We start from the raw sequence: 26831 nt of genomic DNA, 5'->3' as shown, positions 1-26831 counted from the left end.
TCCAGGAACAGATCCACAGAAGAAAGATGGGTGAGCGACCCTGTGACGGTGCTTGTTCGTACAGTGCCTCTGCCAGCCCAGATCCGGCAGGAGTCCCGGGTCATCCAGTGCTCAGGCACCTCTCACTAGGGTGATTCCTGCACCTGGGGAGCCTTCCCAACCTGCCACCAATATGTTGCCTTATGAAACATGTTCACCAGTAAAACACACTTACGGCTTTGACTTTTAATATTTATGAAATGAATCTGAATTAAAAAGTATTCCAAAAAAATGGAATTCGGAATTCCTAGTGACAGGGAACAAACATACTATGGTTAAAACTTAAGTTTGACTCTGCCTAAGTCCACATTCCACAAATTTGGTTCTATGACTCAAAACCAGAATAGGAAACTTCTACCAAATACCTGTTTGCTTCACAAAGATATACAATATAAATGACCTATTATTGGTTATTTTTGAAAAAGTGTAGTGATTTTTTTAAAAAAAAAAAAAGCTCTGGCTTTCTTCTTTCTGTCCTCATTTGTGCTGGCTTTGTACCCAGGTTGGTTTCCTTCGTGGTTGTAAGAGTGCTCTCAGCCATAAGGCTACTTGTTAGAAAATGATCTTAGGATTTCAATGTAGGTTTAATGAATTGTTTTACGTACTTTCCTTCAAAATCTTGCAGGTGCTGCATTATTACACAAAAGCAGAGTCTTTAACAAATGGTTCTTCAAAGCTCTGAAGTGCTGAAGCACCAAACTTCTGGTACTGGACAAAAGGAGGGGCTAATTCACTGTGCGTGCCATGGATGTCCTCATTGTCCAGCCCACGTGGTCTCAGGTTGGATAGCTCTGTTGGTCACATGTCAGCGGAACATCCAAGCCTTTGCCTATTGGGAGCCCTGGCACTCAGGACTAAGCCTTCCTGCATTACCATACGGCCAGTTTTCTTCAGAGTCCTTCCATCATTGGTTATTTTTAAGGGATTTGCAAAACGAAGCAATGGATATAATAAAATATTAAGATCTATTTCTATGGACACAGAGGAAACCTAAAAAATAATGTGAAAAAATTTTTTCTAATGTATCACTCTCTATTTATTATTATATTTTACTATGCAGGGTTCTATTTCCAGTTCTATTGCTAGATAAATGAGCTAACTTGTATGACGGCCTGAAATGGCACTAATGACATTTTCTCTCTGGTATAGCCTGTGGTTTCCAGTGTGCAGGTGCATATACGTGTGTGGGCTGTGGTGCGGGGGGTGGGGGATGGCCAGGGAAGTAAGCAGCCAGGGAATTAGGTTCTGTTACTGAGCTTAGCAGCACGTGACATCAGCTAAGCACAACTATGTGCCACCCACGGTTTGTGCTTTTCACATACACGATCTCATTTAATCCTCATAACCGCCAAATGATATCATTATTCTCATTTACAGATGGAGAAATTGGAGTTCAGAAAGGCAAATACATTTCTCAACGTTGCAGAGCTAGAATGGGGCTGACTGTTTCCAAAGCCTGAGGGCTAAACCACTAGCCCAGACAGGCCTCCCGTGTTCCTTCCCCTGAACATGCTGCTTGATGCTCCCTAGAAATGTGACAAAACGTGTCTCCCACCTCCACTCAGTGCCCTCTGAGAGGACTTTTCTCGGAGGGTTCCATAGACTTGTGGTTCAGTGTCAGGAATAGAAGGGCTTGCCCAAGCCTTTTATTTCCCCAGGAAACATTTCATTTCCTCTGGTATAATGACCTTCTTCCCTCTTCATGTAATTCACCATGCTTCAAAGCTTAGACAAGGAGCTACTATTTGATTCTTTAAAATATGTTTTTCTGATTGTGAAAGAAATACATGCAAATTGAAAGCTTTTTAAAAAAAGAAAACGTAGGAATATGTAAAGAACTACAGAAAACTCCCTAAAACTCTTAAGATAATGCTGTTGACATTTTTTGCTTTCCTTCTAGTACATACAGCTTCACACTTTTTTTTCATATACGGTTATGTGATGAACATTTTCCCATAATTCTTGAGGGCAACAACTGTTTTTATCTTGATCAACATTATAGTTCCAGGGCCTAGCACAGTACCTGGCATATAACGATTAGCATCTAATTGGTGATATCTAATTATTTGATTTAATAAATATTTGTTGACCGAATGACTGACATCATGTATGCTTCCAAAACTTTTTAAAGGCCAGTTAATTATGAAGCTCTAAAATAAAATGTAACTGTGGAATCACATTAAGAGTGCATAACTTATTTTCGAGATTTCACCAGGGTAAAGGCAAAATGGTGTAACACAAAGAAGCCTGGGGCAGGGGGCAGGCTGGCAGGCTCCAGTAGCTCACACATTGTATGTGGAACAGTGCACACTCCGTTGGACTTCTTAACATCTTGGTTTCCTCACTAGTTATATGAAGGGGTTGATTGCACTGCTTGACAAGAGTCCTTTCTACTTTTACACTATATCATTTTCTTTCTTTGAAAAGGTGTTACTGTAGCACATAAATACATTTTACTTTAAAACTTTTAAGTAATACAGAATTATATGGGGTAAACATGAAATTCCCCTTTTACAACCACCCCCATCCCCAGTACCACTCTCCTCCCTAAAGGTTACAACTAGCATAGTTTGCTGTCTGTGATGTTGCTTCCATCCTTTTTCTGTGCTTGTATATATGTCCAAATACAAATATGCAATTTAAAAAACCATAAATGGGATCATACTATATGTATAATTCTGAGAATCGCTTTTCCCCCTTACTCTATTTCCCTACAATATGTCTTTGGGGCTCTTTCTGAGTCAGTGCATCTAGATTGACTTCTTTTTGACAAAATGGAGGTATCATTGGTTAACTATTCTATTAGTGATAGATGCAAGTTGTTTCTAGTTTTACACTATTACAAACAATGCTACGGAATATACCCCGGACCCCATAGCGTAGTGGTTAGGAGCACGAACTTTGGAAATCAGACTGCCTGCATATGAAACCTGGCTCCACCACTTTATAGCTATTACTTAACCTCTCTGTGCCTCAGTTTCCTCATCAATAAAGTTGGATTCCCTGGGCTATTTTTAGAATTAAATTAGTCAACATATGTAGAGTTCTTTAACTGTGTCTAGCATGTAGGAAGTGTTAAATGCTATTATCATCATTATTATATATAATATCTTTGTGTGCACATAAAGCCTTCCTGCGGAACCGATTTCTAAAGACCGAATTGCAGGGTTGAAGTTAAGCACATCTAAAATTTTTTTTTTTATTGAGTTATTGATAGGTTACAATCTTGTGAAATTTCAATTGTACATTAATGTTTGTCAGTCATGTTGTAGGTGCACCACTTCACCCTTTGTGCCCACCCCCCACCCCACCTTTCCCCTGGTATGCACTAAACTGTTCTTGGTCCATAGTTTTAAATTCCTCATATGAGTGGAGTCATACACAGATTATCTTTCTCTCGCTGGCTTATTTCACTTAACATAATTCTCTCAAGGTCCATCCATGTTATTGCAAATGGAATGATTTTGTTCTGTTTTGCAGCTGGGTAGTATTCCATTGTATATATGTACCACATCTTCTTTATCCATTCGTCTGTTGATGGGCACTTAGGTTGCTTCCACGTCTTGGCTATTGTAAACAGTGCTGCAATAAACATTGGGGTGCACAGGACTTTTGGGATTGCTGACTTCAGGCTCTTTGGATAAATACCCAATAGTGGGATGGCTGGATCGTATGGTAGTTCTATTTTTAGTTTTTTGAGGAATCTCCATACTGTTTTCCATAGTGGCTGCACCAGTTTGCATTCCCACCAGCAGTGTATGAGGGTTCCTTTTTCTCCGCAACCTCTCCAACATTTGTTGCTATTAGTTTTAGATATTTTTTGTCATTCTCACGGGTGTAAGGTGATATCTTAGTGTAGTTTTGATTTGCATTTCCCTGATGATCAGCGATGATGAGCATCTTTTCACGCACATCTAAAATTTTGAAAGTTGCCTTCCTAAAAGTCTTTAACAATTTCTACTTCCATCAACAGTGATTGCGAGCGCCTGTCTTACGCTGTCATTATCAATTTTAAATACATTTGCTCTACTATTAGGTAATCTATGCGCTTTTCAAAATGTAGGCTAATTACTGTCAAGATTGAAATGTTATGAGAGTTATTAAGGCAAGTTTGGGCCGCTAGCTTTCTACCGGGGAGCTATAGTCAGTGGTTTTAGGTCGTGCTTTGTCCATATCCTGGATTGCCTCTCTTTGGTGGAATTCATGTGCCCTGAAACAGGTCAGGTGATTCTTTTCTTTTGTGTGGTTTACGTAAAATGAAATTAAAATCCTGTATTTACCTCAAAAGAGTTAAAACAAAAGCAGACCACAAAACAAGTACCAGGGAGTTCGTACGCACTGTCAGCGTTTGAAGATTCAGCAGAATATCACGTTCGAGGTTAAAGAAGTGTTAGACATTAGAGAAATGTGTCTGAGCTTGTCCCTTAGCAAAGCGCCGTGCAGGCTGCTTCTGAGTCAGGGCTGGAGCTGGCGGGACTGCAGGAATGCTTCAGGCTCCACCCAGCCCTCTGGGATTGGGGGCCCTAAAACAGTCCAAAAGCTCTCCAGTGCCCTCTACAGGCCAAAAAGAGGAGCCACATGCTTCCAAGAGAGCTGTCCCTTCGAGTCCTACGTTTCAGAGTATTTGTTTATAAAGTTAACATCAAAGAGTTAAGGAAGAGGGAAAAACTAGTGTTCTAAGAGAGGAAAAGTTAAAGTATTTGTGAATAAATTGCTTACTTGTTAATATTTACTGATTTGTTCAATTTGAGAAAACCAAAAGGAAAAACAAATACAACTACATTTCACAGCATCCTGTTGTGTGCACTTCCAAAACAATAACAGCCAAATCTCCATCATACAAAACTTCCAAAATTCCTAAATCCCCAGATGTACTCATTTAGTGCTTTCTGACCAATGTGAGCCTTATTTAAATGCTTATTATGTGGGGAAATATGAAAATAATATGTTAGTAGTATTATGGACTTTCTAAAACTGTAGTTACTCCTATTTACCTGTGTGCCTTATGTCTGAAATGCCCTCTGGGAATTATTGGGTGATGGCAAAAGCTTTCCTTCCTTTGCAGCTGTCAAAATCCAAGATTTTCCTCTTGACCTCTTTTAGATCTTTACTCAAATGTCACCTATGGGTGAGACCTACCTTCCCTTCTCTGTATAAAATAGTATCCCCAGCCCCACCCTCCAAAACTCCCCCATCCCTGATCTGCCTCCCACTCATACTCTTATCGTTCTTCATAGCACTTACTACCATTGAATGTACTATAAATTTTACCTTTTCAAATTGAGGTATAATTCACATATCATACAATTCACTCATTTAGAGCATACAGTTCAATGGTTTTTACTATATTCTCAGAGTTGTAAAACCATCACTACAATCAATTATAGTACATTCTCATCACCCCCAAAAGAACTCCTGGATCCATTAGTAGCCAATCCCCATTTCCACTCAAACCATCCCACTACCCAACCTTGTCCTAGGCAACCACTAATTTACTTCCTGTCTGTACAGAATTGCCTCTTCCGGGCATTTCGTATAAATGGAATCACATGTTATGTAAGCTTCTGTGACTGACTTCATTCACTTAGCATGTTTTCAAGGTTCTTCCATGTTGTAGAGTGTATCATTACTTCATTTCTTTTAATGGCCAAATAACATTCCACTGTGTGGATATACCACATTTTCTTTTTATCAGCTAATGGACATTTGGGTTCTTTCCACTTTTTGCTTATTATAAATAATGTTGCTATGAACATTCATGTACAAGTTTTTGTGTGGACATATGTTTTCATTTCTCTCGGGAATTTTATTTAAAAAAAAAATTTTAGGGGGCTGGCCCAGTGGTGCAGTGGTTAAGTTCACACATTCCACTTTGGCGGCTCAGGGTTCACCAGTTCAGATCCCAGGTGCGGACATGGCACTGCTTGTCAAGCCATGATGTGGCAGGCGTCCCACATGTAAAATAGATGAAGATGGGCACAGATGTTAGCTCAGGGCCAGTCTTCCTCAGCAGAAAGAGGAGGATTGGCAGCAGATGTTAGCTCAGGGCTAATCTTCCTCAAAAAAAAAAAAAACAACTTAGGACACAAGCATTGAGAGCCAGCAGTGTGAGGACCCTACGCTGAATAAGTTCTGCAGTGGACATAAAGAGGAGCAGAACTTGATCCTGGGCATCAAGGAGGTAACAACCTAGGGGTGGAGAAAGACAGATACACATTTCAACTCAGAAGTTGGAAAAAATATTTATTGTACCCCTATAGTGGTACTATTCTTAAAACTTTTACTAGTTATGTGCCAAAGATTGTGCGAAGTACTGGGGATAAAAAATATGAATGTTATTGTCCCTGCACATTAAGTGTTTTCAGTGTATTATAGTTCTGTGCAGAAAGTGCTCTGAGAGCACAGAGGAGAGAATGGTTAGTTCTGATGAGGGACACGTACTGGAACCCAGTGTAGAAGAATTTTGACAGGTGGAAACAAGCAGGAAGGGCATTCCACATAAGCAAGGTAGAACAATGGCTACTAGTACCCCTGGGGACAAGAGATAAAGAAAGATATATAGGACTTTGGTTTCTCCAATTCAATTCTGCCATAGCCAGGCCTCTCGCTCAAGGTCCTCGTGAGAAACAAGACAAGACCAGAGGTGTTAGCCACGAAACCCAACGTGGAAACCAGATCATGTATGCAGGGACCGTGGACTCTCCTGTCCCTCTTAGGCAGGCCTGAGCCCTAGTGCCCACACAAGCCCAAAAGCATCCTGCCCTTCCCTCCTGGGGCCCCATGCATCTTACCACTTCAATGGCAAGGAAGAGCCAATTCAAGGAAAAGCCTCTAAGCAGGGGCTGGCCCCGTGGCCGAGCGGTTAAGTTTGTGCGCTCTGCTTCATGGGCCCAGGGGTTTGCTGGTTCGGATCCTGGGCGTGGACATGGCACCACTCATCAGGCCACCTTGACATGGCGTCCCACATGCCACAACTAGAAGGATCCACGACTGAAATATACAACTATGTACTGCAGGGTTTGGGGAGAAAAAGCAAAAAAAAACAAAAAAAGAAGAAGAAGAAGATTGGCAACAGTTGTTAGTTCAGGTGCCAATCTTTAAAAAAAAAGCCTCTAAGCAAAAAGAGGAGAAATGAGTTTTTTTCCCCCCAAGATATAGAACAGAGCTAGCCTCATTAACTTGCTAGTTAGGATCACCAATCAAATGTGAGAATTGTTTTAACTGCTGCGAGAAAGCACAGACTGATTTAATGTTGATGGAGTGTGTCTCAGGCACTACGCTAAACAGCTGAACACCAAGGATACACAATCTTGTTACCACAAACTGTTATTTAAGTCCTATTTTACTGGCAAGGAAACCAAGGCCATAGACAGGAGGAGCCATGGAACCCAGGCACTATGGCCAGAGGACACGCTCTTGACCATTCATTATACAATATAACTTTGGCAAAGAACTGAATTGAGAGAAAGTATTGGAGGAAAAGAAAGCTCAAAGACATGAATCCAATGAGACTGGCTATACAGATGTTCAGACTTTTCAAGTTCTTTGCATGTCTCCATTCCTTAAACCCCTTGAGTCCCAGCCTTAGGGAGAGGGTAACGAATACTATGCAGTCTAGTGTGGTTGCCTAATTTTCCAATACCTAGAGCTAAGATGACTGACTTCTAGACAATAATCTCAAGTGCTGGTACTAATGCTGCCTTCCAGGCCCGTAGCTCAGATGAGTCAGCATTGTCTACTTTTATAGAGTTCTATTCTGTCTTATATCTCAGTTCTGATAACTGCGTGTAGGGCATTCTGTGATGAGCTGCCCCAATCCCTCTTTTAGGACCAAGACATTCATTCTCCCAGCTGCCGGAAGTGTTGGCTGCTAAAGACGCATCTGAATCCCTCTGTGGGAATTGCCATCAGCCAAAGGGATCTGCCACTACTGCACATCCATTAGAATGGCCAAAATCCAGAATATTGACAACACCAAATGCTGGTGAGGATGTGGAGCAACAGGAACGCTCATTCACTGCTAGTGGGAATACAAAATGGTACAGCCACTTTGGAAGACTGTTTGACAGTTTCTTACAAAGGGAGCTGCCACATCAAGGTGATGATCTCTCTCTGTGGGCAGACCTCCAGTAACTGGAAGATGCAGAGATACAATGGGCCACCCCTTGCCTCAACTCTAAAGGGTCATCCCAGTCCAGAGCTTCCAGCAGGAATGGCTGAGGACTCTGTTAGAAAAGTACCACTGTTGAATAGCTCTCTATGCCCATTCTCACTTCCCTCATTCTCTTACAGATGTTGTTCTCAAAAGCACTCCTCCCAAATTCTCTTTATGCAAATCATTGCTTCAGATCCTGTTTCCCAGGAGACCTAACCTCAGACAATTGGTATGGAAGCAGATTATAAAATGATGTTTTGGAGCTGGATCACCTTCTAGCCAGCTGTCAATGAGGACGCTGTCATGGAACGTCAGTGGAATACTGATAGTTCCTAGCATGCTATACAGGTACAATTGTTAAAACTTTTACTGTGGGTGAAAGGGAAGAGAATGCGCTGGTGGAGCAACATCAGGAGTTTGAGAATGTTAATGGAAGCCATAATTATAAGGACTATGGAATCAGATGGTTCTTGCTGAGTCTTATCTATTCACTGGCCATAAGATAAAGAGAGGCTGAGATGATTGATTAATCACCAATTTAAGGTGAAGTCAGACGGCCTTCAACGCCAGAAGGCCTCCATTGCAGCACATGAAGACTCATTTCCTGCTGAAAGACAGAAAAAACTGAGCTCCAAGTGAACTGAGCTCCACTAAAAGTAATGGAGTACCAGAGAAGGTTGAGTTCTCAGCCAGAGCAGGATTGCTAACCCAAAGTCAGGCTCTGACTGGGAAGGAGTGAGATCCTGAGACTTGGGATGGGAACATCTTGGCTGATACATTTGAAAATATTGAATGCCCAGATTCCCCTGAACCCTCTGAGCTCACTTCTCCCCATTAAAGGCTAAAGTCCCTCCATGTTTGGAGATGATGCATAGGCTTCTGCCTTGGAAGACTACACCCACCACTGCTGAGGATCTACTCCATACTCCCTTCTGGACACCACTCCAACAAATAGGGTTAAGACACAACATGATCCAGCCAGAGAAGTACGGGGTCAGCTAAGGGAGGACGAGGACATTGAAGGAGTAGCCAACATGTACTGGCAGGAGCTGGGAAAGTTTGTTTGGGAATGGATACCGACAGTGCTGGATCAGAGAGTGGAATATAAAGTTGGATAAGGGAGAGTTTATCAGTATGGCAAGAATTCAATCCCTTATGTGCATGACGTACATGACCCTTTGGATATGGATTTGCATGTCTCTCCAATCTGAGGTTTTGTCCCAATTTGCCCCCTCTATTCCAGCCATACCAAGCTACCTAGATCAAGATTTCTTACCCCTCTATAAAACCACTAACAACTCACTGCCTGGAATGTTTACACTCCTCCATCTCCCATTCTACCCCCGCCTTAGGTGCCTATAGCCTACTTCTATTTCATAACCCAGCCATCCGGGAATTTTATCTGCCAACTGAAGTAGAAATTAAGACATCCTTTTTGGGGAAAAATTTGGCAATACTGAGAGCCTTAAAATGTTTACACATCTTGACTCAGGAATCTCACTTTTCCCTGAGGGGAAAAATCTGAAATATAGGTAAAAATTTATGCACAAAGACACCAAGAACGGTATATTTATTATTATAAAAATTAATGTGACCCAAACATCTGAAAGTATAGGTTTACGGAAATTACATCCATACAAAGAAAATGTATGCAGCTGTTGAAAATGATGTGTTTAAATAACTTGCAATGATAAGAAAATGCTTATGATATACTAAATAAAAAACAAAATTAAGAATTTAATACAATCTAAACTTTGTAATAACGTGATAGGAACAAATATTGAAAGAAAATACTCCAAAATCTGAGAGTATGTAGTTATGGCCAGGCATCGGAAGTACAGCTGATTTAAATTTTCTTCTTTCTTATGCTTTTCTGTATTGTCTAAACTGGCTCAGGGAACAGATATTGCTTTTACAATCAAGTCTAAGCTTAAGTACCACTTCTTCTGGGAAGAATGGTCCTTTTTTCCCACAACATGGATTAAAATGTATATATATCTCTATATCTATATCTCAATTTTTTTTTATCATGGTCCTTACCAAACACAATCATCGATTGAGCCATCTGCACCCTTCTCTAGGATTATGAGGATGGGAATTTTGTCTTTTATTTCTATGTCTTTGGTATCTATGCATCGCCTGGCACATAGCAGTTTCCTAACAAATACTGGTTTGCATTGTTTTTTTGAGGTGGACTGCTGTTTTTGAACTTTTGACTAGGACAAGCTGTCTCTCATTCTGAACCTAAGAATAAAAACCCTGCAGTTTATTAAAAAACAAACTTTTTGAAGAAATGCTAGACTAATGGATTTTACTTTTGGTGAGAGAAATCTTTAGTTAGGTATCATTTTAAGCAAAGCCCAGGATTCCTGACAGAAGGAATAAACTTAGAGTCAAAACATGATGAATATTGTAAGTATTCCCTGAACTATAGTAACACAACATTCATACTAATATTTTCCTCAAAATAAACTCCAAACCTAACACTGTGTCCTTCCAGATGAGTGTGAGGGAAGGCAGGTGTTTTCCCAGGGCTGCTGTTCTCCGTGGGAGCCGTGAGCCCCAGTGCTTCACAGCTAGACGGTAAACAAAAGTTATTCCAATTGGCTCAATGGACTTTGAGCAGTAAAATAACAGGGAACGAGTGGTCTCCGTTCTTCTCCAAAATGTATTATCCTGAGCAGACTTTTACTGTGAAAGTGTTCATAGTTTGCACACATGACTCCCAGCTGGAAATTTGCGTCCAGTTTAACAATTACATAATATAATCTTCTATGTGAGAATTTTGAGCAGCACAACAGACACATCAAAATGGACTAACCTACCCTTCTCGGCAGAAAGCGAGCACCTTTTTTAAAATGTAAAGGAAATTTTATTTTGGGAACCGTGTGAATAGGTTGGGGGAAAATCTAGGTCGCTGCATTTGTCTCCAGAGTTTCCTCTGCTAATAACCACAGTGTTCCAGTTACCATCGCCTCCCAGTATAAAAACAAATTTTCTTTCAGCCTGGGTTTGCGCAGATACGCTTGTGTGGGTGGCAGGTGGCGCATTTGGTAGGGCGCCATGACCTGGAGGGTGACTCACAATTACCCTGAAAACGCAGGAGGACGGCGAGGGAGAGAAAGCCGTATCCGGCGGTGCTGAGGAGAGAGGGGTGGGGTTAGAGAGCGCGCCCGGGGCGTGAGCATCACCTCGAGGGGGTATCTCGCTGACCTCCACACGCTCCACCCCGGCCCCCATTGCCCCGCCCCTACGCCGCGCCCCACAACACCACGCCCCTCACTCACGCCCCGCCCCAAACCCTGCTCCTCGCCCTCACACCCCGCCCACAACAGCCCGCCCCGCAGCTCGCGCCCCGCCGCAAGACCCCACCCCTCGCTCTCATGCCCCGCCCCCAACACACCGCCCTCGCGCCAGGCCCCCCAACATCCCCCCGCTCCCTCCTAACGCCCCGACCACCCGCAAGGCCCCGCCCCCAGCTCAGCCCGGCGGGCCGGCCCTCGAGCCGCGGTGCGCGTTGGGCTCATCTATTGGCCGGCGCGGCTCAGGGCGGGAAGCGTGGCTAACGGCTGCCGCGGGCCCTCGGCGCGCTGAGGAGATGGCGTCGGGGCCCAGCGCTGTGGTGCCCGAAGACTCAGTCCGAAGCCTCAGCCCCGGCAGGCGAGGCGAGAAGGTCTCCCCGCCCGCCCGGGGCTCGGCGGAGCCGGGGCCCCTGAAGGGCACCCGGAGCACCGCGTCCCCGGTGCGGTCGGTGATGGCCTCCCCTCGGCCCGTGAAGGGGAAAGCGGGCCGGGAGGCGGCCCGGCGGCGGCTCCAGCTCCCACCCGCCTCTGAGGCCGAGGGCCCCGGAGAGGGGGCCGGGGAGGAGGAAGAGGAGCCCCTTCTCTCCGTGCCCGAGGAGGAGGAGGAGGCGCAGCCGCTGCCCCCGCTCTCCGTGTCCCCCATGAGGGGCATGTGGCGGGGCGAGAAGGTGGCGCTGTACTGCGACGAGGTGCTGCAGGGCTGTAAGGTGAAAAAGCGAGCGGGCGGGCGCGAATCGGGCGCGCGGTCCTCAGGGGAATCGGCCCTTCCGCTCAGGGGGACGGGGACACAGGGCACCGAGAAACCTGCATTTCCAGAAGTTCAATTTACTCAACTCTTAGGGGGCTTCCACCTGACTAGAGGCGCCCAGGCCCTGTCCTGAAGGAGTTTCTGCTAGATTTTCCGTGAGATGGAAAATGTCAGGCGTGGGGACAGCTCTGCCCGTGTCTTCCTAGCGCTCCTAAAGATGGGCATAGACGGGCTTGATCAGTCCCCGGGCATGCGTCTCGGTGTTGGCATCTGACACTTCGTGCCCAAACCTAAGAATAAGGTTGCTGAGGTTTGACTTGTCTGCCGCCATACTAAAAACGTCTGCACTGTAGGACTGGTTCCCAGACGGCAGTCTCGGCTACGGAATGAGGTTTTGTATAGAAGACGCGTGCCTGGTACCACTGAACAGACCCAATGTCGTAGGCTGCTAATCTGTTTGGTTTTAGAGAAGTTGTAGCAGAAGAATGTTTGTACGAGCATATTCATTGCAGTGTTATTTAAAAATGAAAAATTAGAGACTAAATTTCCAACTATGGGGGCAGTAAAGGGCTTGTGGTGGCTTCACATAATGGAAACCAGTGCAGCTGTAAAAATTAAGTTTTCAAGAGCTATGGATATGCTATAATGACAAGTAAACCAATCAGAAAACAAAACATATGGTTCGTATGTATGGGTGAATGTATGCATAGAAAAAAGACTGGAAGGAAATACACCAAAATATCAAAATGGCTGTTCTGGCTGCCAGGAGTAGGGGTGATTTTTGTTTTCCTTATATTTTCTGTATTTTTAGGATTTTCTGTAGGTTAACCATATTTTTTAATCAGAAGAAGATTTTATTTTTAAAAGCATTGTTACCATAAAACTAGGATAGTATTAATGACCAACTTATATCTGATATTGAAGGTTGGGAGGATGTGAGGTTTCTGAAAGGCAACTGAAAACTGCTTTTATAAATTGTTGTATCATTAATCGGACAGGGTCTAATGACTGAGTTTCATAATAGCTTAGATTATTAATCATCCCTCAGGTAGCTGAATTTAAATTTAAAAAATCTAATGGGCAAATATGTGTGTGTATATATATATATATATATATATTTTTTTTTTGCAGAGGAAGATTTGCCCTGAGCTAACATCTGCTGCCAATCTTCCTCTTTTTCTATGTGAGCCACCACCATGGCATGGCCACAGATGAGTGGTGTAGGTCTACACGTGGGAACTGAACCCAAGCTGCCAAAGCTGAGGGTGTGGAACTTAACCACTAGGCCACTGGGGCTGGCCCATCAAATGGGCAAATATTTATTGAATGGAGTGCTTTTTTTTTTTTTTTTTTTGGTGAGGAAGATTGGCCCTGAACTAACATCCATTGCCAATCTTCCTCTTTCTGCTTGAGGAAGATTGTTGCTGAGCTAACATCTGTACCAATCTTCCTCCATTTTGTATGTGGGATGCCACCACAGCATAGCTTGATGAGCGGTATCCAAACTCATGAACCCTGGGTCACCAAGGCAGAGTGCACAAACTCCACCACTATGCCACCAGGCTGGCCCCTGGAGTGCTATTTAAAATTTTTATGTACTGAATTTATTTTAAATAGGTCATTACGTCTTTAAAGTTCAGGAAAAATAATTACTATGTTTTTTAATATGATAATTACAGTGTCTTTATATCTATAATTATGGTTCTTTCTGCTCAGTTGATAAATAAAACAAATTACTTAAAACAAATAAGTTGATGTGTCATCTCTGAATTACTCTATGGAGTGAATAGATCTCTTTTTAGCTTTAATTTTTAATGTTTCTAATGTTTTCCATTAAATATAGATTCAGTTAAAACCTATTATTTTCTGGATATTTCATTATTTAAGAGTATATTGGTTCTGTATTTAAATAGAAATCAATAAAAATATTTTTATATAAATATATAATTTCATATATTTATACATATATATTTTTTTCTTATGCTAGGCAGAAGATGCTGATGAGGCTATGAGTAAATATCTATCAGAAAAATTAAAATTGAAAGACAAATGGCTTGGAGTCTGGAAGACTAATCCTGAGTTATTCTTTGTGAAATATGAAGAAGCTTCTATCCCTTTTGTTGGTATACTCGTTGAGGTAAATAATTTTTACCTGATCTTTGTTCTTTTGGATGAAATTGTCAGTTTTTTTTAAGACCAAAATATGTCCTTATTAATTTGGGGCTTTGACACTTAAACAGAAGTGGACAAAAGTTTATGTCTATTTTAAGTTTGTAAGCAAATTAATGGCATAAAAAGAAGATAAGGAGGGATATTAGCACCCATTTACTTGTAAATAGTTATCATGAAGTGGGATCTAGTAGTATCAGACAGTATTTATTAACCTTGTTCCAATTGCTCAAATAATATAAAAACAACAAAAGTAGATTTCTTAAAAATTAGTAATTTAAGCTTTAACAAACTTATGGCTTCTTTTTTCATCATTTCCCTTTAACCCTTTTTTCTTTTTTTTGAGGAAGATTAGCCCTGAGCTAACATCTGCTGCCAATCCTCCTCTTTTTGCTGAGGAAGACTGGCCCTGAGCTAACATCTGTGCCCGTCTTCCTCTACTTTATATGTGGGACGCCTGCCACAGCATGGCTTGCCAAGCGGTGCCATGTCCACACCCGGGATCCAAACCAGCGAACCCCTGGTCGCCAAAGCGGAATGTGCGAACTTAACCGCTGTGTCACCGGGCCAGCCCTCCCTTTAATCTTCATTTATCTAAATGATGAAGTTTAGTTAGATTAAGAAAAAATGAAATTTCTAATTGAAATTTCTTTAGTTAGAAAAAAATGGATCAGAAAGCTATTAGTAAAATTTGAAATTTTTTCCTATGAAAAGTACCCTTTTAGTATAATACATCAGCTTCCAAGTCTTCATCTGATAAGATTTTGCTTTTTGAGGTTTGTAGGTTAAATATTGTGGCATATTTGGTGTTATAAATTTGATTCCTTTAAAGGTCAATTATTCTTGTATAGAAATTAATATTTACAGTCACAAGTGGTACCCCTGCCTCAGATAGATATTTCAAATCTGTAGTTTTGGTCACAAGAAAAACTTGTATTTGAAACTCAATACATTGCACACCACCTGAAAACAGTTCAATTTTATGTCCTATGGAAAAGTAAGTATTTCTATAAAAAAAACAAGTAAAAGTATTTTTATAAAGAATGGCATATTTTCAATCATAGAGACTACAAAAGAATGTGAAAGAGTCTTGGGATTAATTTTTTAATAATACTCTATTTTTAGTGTTTGAGGTTTGCTCAACCTCAGATTTTGAGTAGCTTTTGCCTGGAACTTTCATAATGTCTCTGGACTTTTTTCATGTGGATAACATAAGAGAAGGTGGACCATATCAGTGTCTTTAAACATTTTTTTTTTAGCAGTATAAGTTTGGGGGTTTTCTTTGGTCAAATTTCATGTGGAAGCCCAGCATATACAATACATTAAAGCGGAACATTTCTAATCGAAATGAGAGGATGAGAGGTAGTATCCTAGCAATTGCTTGGCTTCAACACCTCATAATAGCCCCTACACTCCTTAAAACTTTTAAGATTCCTAAAGTTACTGGAAAGTCACTGGATTAGTTTATCTAAAAATTCCATCAAGTTTTAAGGTTTTACATATAACACATTATTTGCTGTCTTCCTTATTCCAAAAACAAACAAGATTACAGATAATAGATTGTTTAGAATCCTCTAGGGTCTGCTAATGTTCTTTAAACCTTATAAAGGTAAGGAGAAACGGGAGAATGGGAAAAAGTAGAATAGTATGTTGGCCATTCTAATTCTTTGAATTATGTGGCACTGAGACTAGCTCTTGGGACCTCTTAAGGCAGTGCTGCACAATTCAGACTTCGTTTTGTCTGCCTCTGCTTCTTTAGTCTTACTTAGACTGAACTATCAACAGTGCTATGTAATGCTCCTTTGTTCTGAAGTCACAATAATTTATTCCCATGGACCTCAATCTCTGTCTTTTTCTTTAAATAATATATTAGTTTTCTATTACTTCTGCAATAAGTTACCACAAATTTGGTGGCTTAAACAATATAAATTTATTATCTTACAATTCTATGGGAAAGAAATCTGGCATGGGCCTAATTGGGCTAAAATCAAGGTGTAGGCAGAGTTGCCTTCCCTTCTGGAGGCTTTAGGGGAGAATGTTTTTCCTGCCTTTTCCAGCCTCTATAAGCTGCCTCCATTCTATAACTTCTGGCCCCCTTCTTCCATCTTCCAAGTTCTTCTCACACTGTATCTCTCTCGGACTCTGCAGGCTGGAAAGGTACTTGCCTTTTAAAAAGACTTGTGATTAGAATGGGCGCAACTGGGTAATCCGGGATAACTTCCATATCTCAACTCCTTAACCTTAATCACATCTGCAAAGTCTCTTTTGCCATGTAAATTAATATATTCATGGGTTCCAAGGATTAGGGCGTGGACATCTTTGGGGGCCATTATTCTGCCTACTACAGATTGACACAACAACAAACAAACGAAAAAAAACTTGGAAACAATATTTGACTGGAAAGAAATCTAGCATATTCTTAATCTTGGTTACAGAGTGGTCCAGAAGTTAAGGAAAGTTTTAACCTCTGTAGAAACTAATTTGGAAAAATAAATTAAGAATTTTAAAATAGTTCACTCATTATATGTCAGTCGTATCTCAATAAAGCTGATGTTGACCTTAAACAAATAGCCAGTTATTTCTATACCAAAAATGCATTTATTCAGGATCAGCAAAGAATTGCAATTCTAGGTCTGCAACCATGGTGAGGGCCACGTGCAAGTCCCCCAGCAGCAAAGGAGGAGAAACTCTTACAGAGGGGAAGAGGAAGTTGAGAGGGCTGTTGTATTGGAGGGATTGAGAGTTCTGTGTGTACTGGTTTTTCATTGGCTGAGTTGTGCCAGTGTGTCATTGGCTGAGCTTCTTACCGTCAGGAAGAGGAAGTCTTTCTTCCTGTTGGGCTCTGCTATTGATGTAGGGTGTGAGAGCTCCCCCTTTGCCTCCCAACTCCAATTTAATGAGGTTTCTGTTTATTAATTTGACACTGGGGAAAAATTTTAAAAATAAAAATAAATAAATAGACCCCACTGCACAGTAAAGTAAATTAAAATTAAAAGGTTCACTTTATTTCTAGAAATGTATTCTATAGAAATCAGAAATGCAGAAAAAAGATGTATGTATTAAGGTGACCACAGTGATATTTATGAAATAAAAATTTGGGAATACCATAAAAGTTTAATAATAGGAGGCTGGTCAAATAAATGATAGATCTATCCATGAGATAGAATATTATGTAGTCATAAATCTTAGATTAACAAAAACACTTGTAATGATTTAGAAAAGTGCTCATTGTGTATGTAAAATAAAATAGATGACACAAAGCTAGTTATACAGTGTGATCCAACTATGTAAATTACATAAATACTTAGGAGTAGAACTGGAAGGTAAAGAGCAAAAAGTTAACAGTGGTTGTCTCTGGTGAAAGGATTATGGTTGATTTTAAAAATTCTGTACAAAGAGCATAGCTAGTCACTATCAATAAGCTTTTTTGTTGAAACCCATCCCCACTTTTTTGTCAACATGCTTTAGAATTTTGCTTAAATCCCTTGATCAGGCTTAGAGAATCCTTAATTTGGAGTTGTTTAAGAGAAGTCTCAGTGGATTCTGGAAACTGGTTGTTTACCAGATTCTACTATATGATAGTTCTAAAGAGGGAAATAGTCACTTTGAGCTGCTCTCAACATTCACATCTTACATCGTGGCTATTTCCACATACTTCCAACTCCAGTAATAGACTTCTTGGTTTTAAAGCCTGTTCTGTAACTTGCTTTCTGAACAAATTAGGAGGCATTTAAATTCACATTTTGGACTGCTTGGGACCCTTCTCTTTCCTCTAGCTGCTGCTCTGTCTCTCTCCTTTATTTCATTGTAAATGTCCCCAAAATAGTAGTTTATATTAAATTAATAGCCTCAATTTCCTTACCTTCTGTCTATCCATTTGTTATTAAGTGTTTTTAGTTTTATCAGTGTTACTCATGCGCATAATTTTTAGAGTCAATAGAATTACAACTTTTGTTATGAAACAATGCAGTCGCCCAACCTCTATCCACCTTTGCTGTCATTTCCTATATTTTCCAGGTGCAGTTTCAACCAGTTTAGTTAATTATTATAATTAATTCTCTATCTCCAAGTATCATGCTTATATTGCTACTTCTTGATTTCTCTATTTTAGCTTTTACATATAGCCTCCTACTATGGAAAATGGGGATTTAGATCTTCTGTATATGATCACCACTACTATTCACTGTTCTACCTCATAGTCGTATTTTCTACATGCTCCCATCTTCTCAAAATACTTAAATAATAATTTTGATTTGATCAGATACTGAGTGTTTACCTTCATAGATAGATAAAATTCACTTCATAGATAGATAAACTAGTGTACTATGGTTAATTTTCCTTTCCTAGACATTTAAAAATTTTTTCTAGAGTTAATAACCTTGTTTTTTCATTGTGTTAATTTTCTCACTAGTTTATCCCAAAATTTTTCCTCAATCATGTAAATCTTCTCACTATATTCAGACATGTCTGTCAGTTTTGTCTTCTTAAATAAGTATCTCTTGCATCCTTCTGATCTACAATGTAGATTGGTGATCTCTAGACCTGTTAGATAGCTATCCTTTTGAGATCTCCCTCCATCATCATCCTAGGAATTCCTTTCACCATTCTCTTCTGCAAATAACCTATTTCCCAGAATTCCTGTCTTTCTTTTTTCTTAGTTTATGCTCTCAGTTTGGCCAGGGACCTTATCCTAATAGCAGATAAAATTATGGCAATCTTGTGTGCTTAAAAATATCTTTACAGTATTTTCCTATTTATTTGGTAGATTGACTGGGTACATGAATTCAAGGTTCAATTTCACGCCCAGAATTTGGAAAATACTATTTCATTGTCTTCAAGGTTCTGGTGTTGCTGGTTGAGGAGCCAGCATCATTGATCCTTTGATAATACCTATATATTTTTTTCTCTCTGAAAACTTGTAGGAGCTTCTCTTTGTCCCCAGAGTCCTCCACCACATGACAGCAAAGAAATTTTTATTAGTTTTTTTTAATTTTTAATTTTTTAATTTTTAATTTTTTCCGACGAAGATTAGCTCTGAGCTAACATCTGCCAATCCTCCTCTTTTTTTTCCTGAGGAAGACTGGCCCTGAGTTAACATCCGTGCCCATCTTCCTCTACTTTATATGTGGTACACCTACTACAGCGTGGCTTGACACATGGTGCCATTTCCGCACCTGGGATCCAAACTGGTCAACCCCTGGCCGCTGAAGCAGAACGTGCGCACTTAACCGATATGCCACCAGGCTGACCCCAAGAAATTTTTAAAAAGGTAGCTGAGGACAAGAGATGGGAAAGGAGGCAATAGCAACAAAATTTAGAAGGCATAAAACAGATAAATAAGTGGCAACTGACTTAGAACTGAGAAAGTTGACTTCTAAGTTTGTAGTAGGGAAAGCTAAAAAAAGCTTTGATTTACATAGCATAACTCCAAAGGCTCAGGAATTGACTGTACTTAGAACTCTAGAAATAGGGTTGAAGATGGAGCTAAGAAAGAATAATTGCTTGAAAGCTATTTGGGAAACAGGGACTTCCTTTTCCAGGAAGATGGAGTGGAAATACTTTTCTCTATTCCTCCTACCAAGTACAACTATAAACCCTGGACTGGGGCCAGCCCTGTGACATAGTGGTTAAGTTCGGCATGCTCTGCTTCAGTGGCCCAGGTTTGCGGGTTTGGATCATGGGCATGGACCTACACCACTCTTCACCCATGCTGTGGCAGTGACCCACATACAAAGTGGAGGAAGATTGGCACAGATGTTAGCTCAGGGTAAATCTTCAGAGTGAACAACAACAACACACCTGGATTATATATATAAAGCAAACAGGAAGACTCTGAAAGGTGGAGAGAAGGCAGATTGGCTAGGGACCTTGTGACCCAAGGAATTACATGACGGTGAGTTTCCTGGGCTTTGCTTCGTATATCCCAGAGGAGCTGGCAACAGGGAAACACCAAAGAGTGTAGAGCCCCCCCAGAAAAAGTCCCCTCCAAAGCCTCCTTTCTCTAGCCAAAGGACCTGGAAAGGGGCAGCCAATAACTCAGGAAAAAACTGTTCCCCCTCCCTCTCCTCTGCAGGAAAAGACGAAGTGAAGAGCTTAGACTTCCACCCTTGCCTAGTTATAACAAAGCACACTAACCCCACTGCCACAGTGGTGTTAGAGAAGACCTAGTGGGAAGAAAATGGAGAGCTGAGTGATAAGAAACTTCCCCAAGCCCCATGGTGTCAATGTAGACTAAATGGGAAGCCTAGACTACCACCCCCACCTGTAAGGAGAGACTCCTTCCACTCCCTATGGTGTCAGAAACAGTGCAGCAGATAACCAGAACTTTCACCACCACTGCATGGTGTTAGTGGAGACAATGTGGGAGCGGTAATGAGGTACTCCTCTCTCTCCCAGCCAGGGTGGTATCAGTGGAGTTCTAATGGGGAACCTGAACTCTGAAGAGCAGTAATGCATGTATAATACTGATTTAAAAAATAAAAACTAAAATTTTTTTAAAATATAAGGCTCTATCAAATTTTATATTTACTTTTGGGAAATATGTTTTTGTTATGCCACTAATATGGATTGTAGATCACTTATATTCAAACACCCAGCTTTAAACTGTTATTCTATTTTTCCTACTTTTTTTCTGTCCCATAACTTCCTTGAAAAATAAAATTATATTAAATTGATATAAAATTTGTACTTCAAAGTTTAGTTAGGGATTTGAGGATATTTCCTATATTTAAATGATTATTGTCATATATATTGATGCTGTAACAGTTAGTGATATATAAAATGTTTCTTTACCTAAATTTTCCTAAAAATACTTTTTATTGGACATGAACTTGAAATTTTACAAAATTGATTATTGGAAATGTTTGTGTAATTTTTAGTTTTGTATTAATATTTAATATAACATTAAATCTTTTAAAGACTTTATTTTTTAAGAGAGCTTTAGGTTCACAGCATAATTAAGAGAAAGATACAGAGATTTCTTGTATACCCCATGCCCCCACACATGTAAGCCTCTCCCATTATCAACATCCCCTACCAGAGTGGTACATTTGTTATAACTGATGAACCTTGAACATTGACACAGCATAATCACCCAAAGTCCATAGTTTACATTAAGGTTCACTCTTGACGTTGTACATTCTATGGGTTTGGACAAAATGTATAATGACATGTGTCTATCATTATAGTATCATACAGAGTATTTTCACTGCCCTGAAAAGCCTCTGTTCTCCACCTATTCACCCCACCCAACCTCTGGCAACCGCTGGTCTTTTTACTGTCTCCATAGTTTTGTCTTTTCTAGAATGTCATATAGTTGAAATCTTATAGTATGTAGCCTTTTGAGATTGACTCCTTTCACTTAGTAATGCGTAAGATTCCTTCATGTCTTTTCATGGCTGATGGCTCATTTCTTTTTAGTGCTGAATAATATTCCATTGTCTGGATGTACCGTTGATCCATTACCTACAAAGGATGTCTTTGTTGATTACAAGTTTTGGCAGTTAGGAATAAAGCTGCTATAAGTAGCTTTAGGGTAAATAGCTCTATTAGGTCAATAAAAATAAAGAATTTTATTGGACATGTACTTGAAAATTTTCAAAATTTATTATTGGAAATGTTAATTTTTTTCAGCTTTATTAAGGTATAATTGACAAAATTGTAAGATATTTGAAGTATATAATATGATGGTTTGATATACATTGTGACAATATTTCCCCCATTGAGTTAATTAACACATCCATCACCTCACATATTTACCCCCTTGTTTTGGTGAGAACATTTAAGTTCTCTTTTAGCAAATCTCAGTTATATAATACATTATCAACTGTAATGACTATGCCATACATTAGATCCTCAGACTTTATTCATCTTAAACTGAAAGTTTGTACCCTTTTACCAACTTCTATTAATTTTTAATTTTGTGTTAATATTTAATATAATTTATCAACTTCTAAAACAGTACTGTCGACTCAGTGGTTCTCAAGCACTGATTTTCAGACAAGTGCTGGAGGTTATTACTATATTGTGATGAAATGAGACAACTAAACACAATATAGTATGTTGTTTACCAAGCAAAATTTATTCAACTTAAGGACTTTACTCTTTGATTGTGTCCTTGCTACTTTTTTTTGGTATTTGGATAGCCTCCTTTATTTACAAATGATGTAATATAGATAGTAGGATTTTTTAAAACATACTTTCATGGCAAAGTTAGTCCAAAATTAAAAAAAATACTACTGTTCTATAAAATCCAAAAGTCTGGCACCTCAAACTTAAAAATAAATAATATGTAATTCCTCTCGTGAACCTTGAAAACTAATGTGTCTAAGAAGTAGGGTTTGATAAATTATGTTGAATTTTATTTCATATTGACCTCTAGTCTCTATGTTGTTAGAGAAGTCATAAAAAATTTAAAAGAAGAAATTTTATAAGTAGCTTATATATGAGAAAAAATCTTTGTGGTATACTTTCATTTGCAATTACAAATTTTATCATATTCATCTTAGGTAACTTGTAAACCACGCCAAAGCGTATCATCTTGTTTCAAAGTTACTGTTTCTGTTGCTGAGCCCTTTTCTTGTAACATTGCAAATATTCCAAGGGATTTGGTTGATGAGATTTTGGAAGAACTCGAGCATAGTGTGCCTCTCTTGGAAGTGTACCCTGTTGAAGGACAAGATTCTGATATACATGATATTGCTTTGGCCTTGGAAGTTGTAAGGTATTAGAGCTTTTTACTTCTGAAAGTTAAAATTATCATATTCAAAAAGTTAATTTAATATGTAAGTTTTGTTCATACAAACACTTTATAAATATTTATTGATTTTTTACTCACTGCTGAATTCAATTTGCCCATTTGTAATGAACATATTTGTAATTCTTTTAAACGTTCTTTTGCAAAAGGATTATATGTGGGCAATGAAAAGTTTACCTTTTTTTTTTTTTTTTTGAGGAAGATTAGCCCTGAGCTAACTACTGCTAATCCTCCTCTTTTTGCTGAGGAAGACTGGCCCTGAGCTAACATCCATGCCCATCTTCCTCTACTTTATATGTGGGACGCTTACCACAGCATGGCCTTTGCCAAGTGGTGCCATGTCCACACCCAGGATCTGAACTGGCCATCCCCTGGCCACCAAGAAGCGGAACGTGCGAACTTAACTGCTGTTCAACTGGGCCGGCCCCAGTTTACCATATTTTGATCTTGCATTTTACAAATTAAAAACTTGTTGAATTAAAAAAAATTCTAGAGATAAGTAACTTTAAATTCTGTTTATATTTAAGCATGTTAAATATATTAGACTTCATTTTTCACATTTAAGGGCATTACAAATGCTAGATGTCATTGTCCATATTATGATTGCTTCTTACAAGTTGATACAATTTGAGAGAAGCTATCCAAAACCATAATGCAGAATATTTGAGGGTATGTTTTTGTTTTTCTAATGCTTCCCCTCCTCAATATACAAATTTAATTATAATCTTAAGTATTATTTCTTGGGTAAACAAAATCAAGAGCCAAAATCTATGAAATTTGGAACCTGAATTCTATAGTCCCACTTCAAGAAACATTGTCTTATCTGTAGTAACCTCAAATAGAATCTAGATCATCTAATTGTTACAGTTTTACCTTTAATATTAGTTCACTGAAAGGTCATTTAAAAATATTTTTTTCTTTTTTTTAAAGGGTGAATTTTTTTTTTTTTAAGATTTTATTTTTCCTTTTTCTCCCAAAGCCCTCTAGTACATAGTTGTGTATTTTTAACTGTGGGTCCTTCTAGTTGTGGCATGTGGGATGCTGCCTCAGCATGGCTCGACAAGCGGTGCCATGTCTGCGCCCAGGATTTGAACCAGTGAAACCCTGGGCCGCCAAAGCAGAGTGCCCAAACTTAACCACTTGGCCGCAGGGCCAGACCCTAAAAATATTTTTCTCAAGAATTAAGATTCATGTAAAGAATTCTGACATGAGAATGTCTTTTTAATTCTATACATGATACTGACTGTTTTTGATCACTTTCATGTTAATTTGATTTATCTTAGGTTTTTTTATGACTTTCTTTGGAGAGACTGGGATAATGAAGAAAGTTGTGAGAATTATACTGCTTTGATTGAAGAGAGAATTAATTTGTAAGTATAGTTAAAAACTTATTGAGCACATTATATGAGATAAACATTGTAACTATATTGATACTTTTCAGGTGGTGTGATATACAAGATGGAACGATACCTGGTCCTATTGCACAACGTTTCAAAAAAACTTTGGAGAAATATAAAAACAAGCGTGTAGAGCTCATTGAGTATCAGAGCAATATTAAAGAAGATCCATCTGCAGCAGAGGCTGTTGAATGCTGGAAAAAATACTATGAGATAGTAATGCTCTGTGGATTATTGAAAATGTGGGAAGATTTACGCCTCCGGTAATAACTTGTTCTATTTTAAATGGAAACAAAAAGATTACATGGTCATTCTTTTATCCTGTCACTTAACTTGTCATATGTTACCCTGATTGAAATAGGTTATAAAATTAGATGTCCAATTTATGAGATAAACACAAGATCCAACTACCAATATTGAAAATTATTTTTCTATTAGCTGAATTCACTGAAATCATTTTTTAATGCAAAAAACCTCATAAATCTTGTCCTATCCTTATCTTTCATCTTTACCTTCTTGATTTTGACCAAAGCATAAGAAAAGAGGAGGTAGACTTCCTCCACATACAATATGCAAAGTAAAGAGAGAGTTAATGAATTTGGCTGCCTCATAACTTCTGCTTTTCTGACCAACATAAGTTGATAAGTTGTTTTGATGATAAATAAAACCATGTAGATTTAACCAGCATCATTCTCCAGAATACTTCAAAATGTATTAAAATATTTTTACATACTGTGCAGTAAAAGTATATGTTTCTCTAAGATTCACAACCATACACTGAAGCTTTAAAAAAAAAAAGTATATATTTCTGTCTTTGTTTTAAATAGAGGGGAAACAGGACTTCTTGCTCATGTTCCCAAAATTAATGGAAAATCTTGAATGGAGCCAGAGGACTTCTGACTATTTCATGCTAAATTGTTAAACTCCTTCCTTTGTGTTCTACCTTTACTCATTCTTTGCCTTAGGAATTCTGAGCCATATTTTACTTGTCTAACAATTAACTGTTAGCCTAAGTATTTTCTTTTTCTATTTTATTTCAAATTTGACCTATTTTTTTAATCACTAAGAATCCTATTCTAGTGCCTATTTTTGATGTTTCGTTGTTATTGGGATCCATATAATTTGGAATTACTTTAGGAAGTCAATATAGATAATATTTTTGAAATTAATTTATCTAGAAATCCAGATTCAACTACAGTTGGATTTGAATACAGGTTATCATCACTAGATTTTAGATTCTAATGACATAGGGCATCACAGAGTTCTGTCATCTTAGTTATAATCACAGAGAATCTAGTTCTGGGAATGGTGGAGTGATTCAATTGGTAAAACCCTTCCATGGATAACAATCATAAAATCTGGACAAAATATATTAAAAGTATTCAGCTATTTGAAAGCATTATGAAATGACTAAAAGCAGGCAGCAACCAGAAGAGTTTATCCTTGAAATGAATTTATCCTTGTAATGGGTAAGAAATGGGAATTTGTGGCTTTTTGTTCTGAAGGTGCTCACCAATTCTCATAGCTCTGGCAGCAAAAAATGCAGTCTTTCAAGGTGACAAAGGACAGAGTTCAGGGCTGGCAGAGCAGCTGGAAATTTAGGTGGGATATCTTGAAAGTAAGAGAGCTGCAAGAGGAATGACATCCAAAATCTGAGCATAAACTCTGTCCATATCCTTGGCTGACCACTAAAGTATGCTAGCATTGATGGGGAAGAGAAATCTGGGAACCATGCTAAAAAAGGAACCCTGAAACTGAAGCATGCAAGTTGAGAGAACTGAGCAGAGATGTCAGCTGCCACATACCTCAAGGGAAACATTTTAGATTTTGAGGCCAGGCTAGTGAACTGCCTTTTAGAATACAAGACTAACAGTCCTCAGAAGAACATAATAGAATCCAGAATTACTAGAATCCATTATCCAAAATCTTCAGCATTCAACCAAAAATTATTAGACATGCAGATAAACTGGAAAAGTAGATCCATACTCAGGAAAAAAGGCAGTTAATAGAATCTGATTTTGAGTGGACCCAGATGTGGGATTTATCATACAAAGACTTTAAAACAGCTATCATAAATATGTTCAATGAATTAAAGGAGAACATGATTACAGAATTAGAGGAAAATATATTGTTAATAAGTACACAGAATATCAACGGAGAAATGGAAACTATAAAAAAGAACCAAGGACTTCCAGATTCAGCTCTGACATGTGAAGAGCTTGTGAGCTATCACTCCCATCCTTACAACAAGAAAACGGCTGAACAA

At 39.1% G+C, this 26831-nt stretch overlaps 1 protein-coding gene across 1 annotated transcript in view; it reads left to right on the top strand.

The window, feature by feature from the left end:
- Window positions 1-11775: 11775 nt before the first annotated feature.
- SHCBP1L (SHC binding and spindle associated 1 like) overlaps window positions 11776-26831 on the top strand; it is a 32913-nt gene continuing 17857 nt past the window's right edge. The window contains exons 1-5 of the mRNA XM_046680526.1: window positions 11776-12203; window positions 14232-14381; window positions 22921-23135; window positions 24452-24538; window positions 24610-24828. Of these exons, the coding sequence (XP_046536482.1) occupies window positions 11793-12203; window positions 14232-14381; window positions 22921-23135; window positions 24452-24538; window positions 24610-24828 (1082 nt within the window). The 5' untranslated portion in view covers window positions 11776-11792. The remainder of the gene's footprint in view (window positions 12204-14231; window positions 14382-22920; window positions 23136-24451; window positions 24539-24609; window positions 24829-26831) is intronic.

Source organism: Equus quagga, chromosome 13 (genome assembly GCF_021613505.1).
Source record: "Equus quagga isolate Etosha38 chromosome 13, UCLA_HA_Equagga_1.0, whole genome shotgun sequence".
NCBI lineage: Eukaryota > Metazoa > Chordata > Mammalia > Perissodactyla > Equidae > Equus > Equus quagga.
The sequence above is the reverse complement of the archived record's forward strand: the minus strand, read 5'-3'. Positions and strand labels throughout refer to the sequence as shown.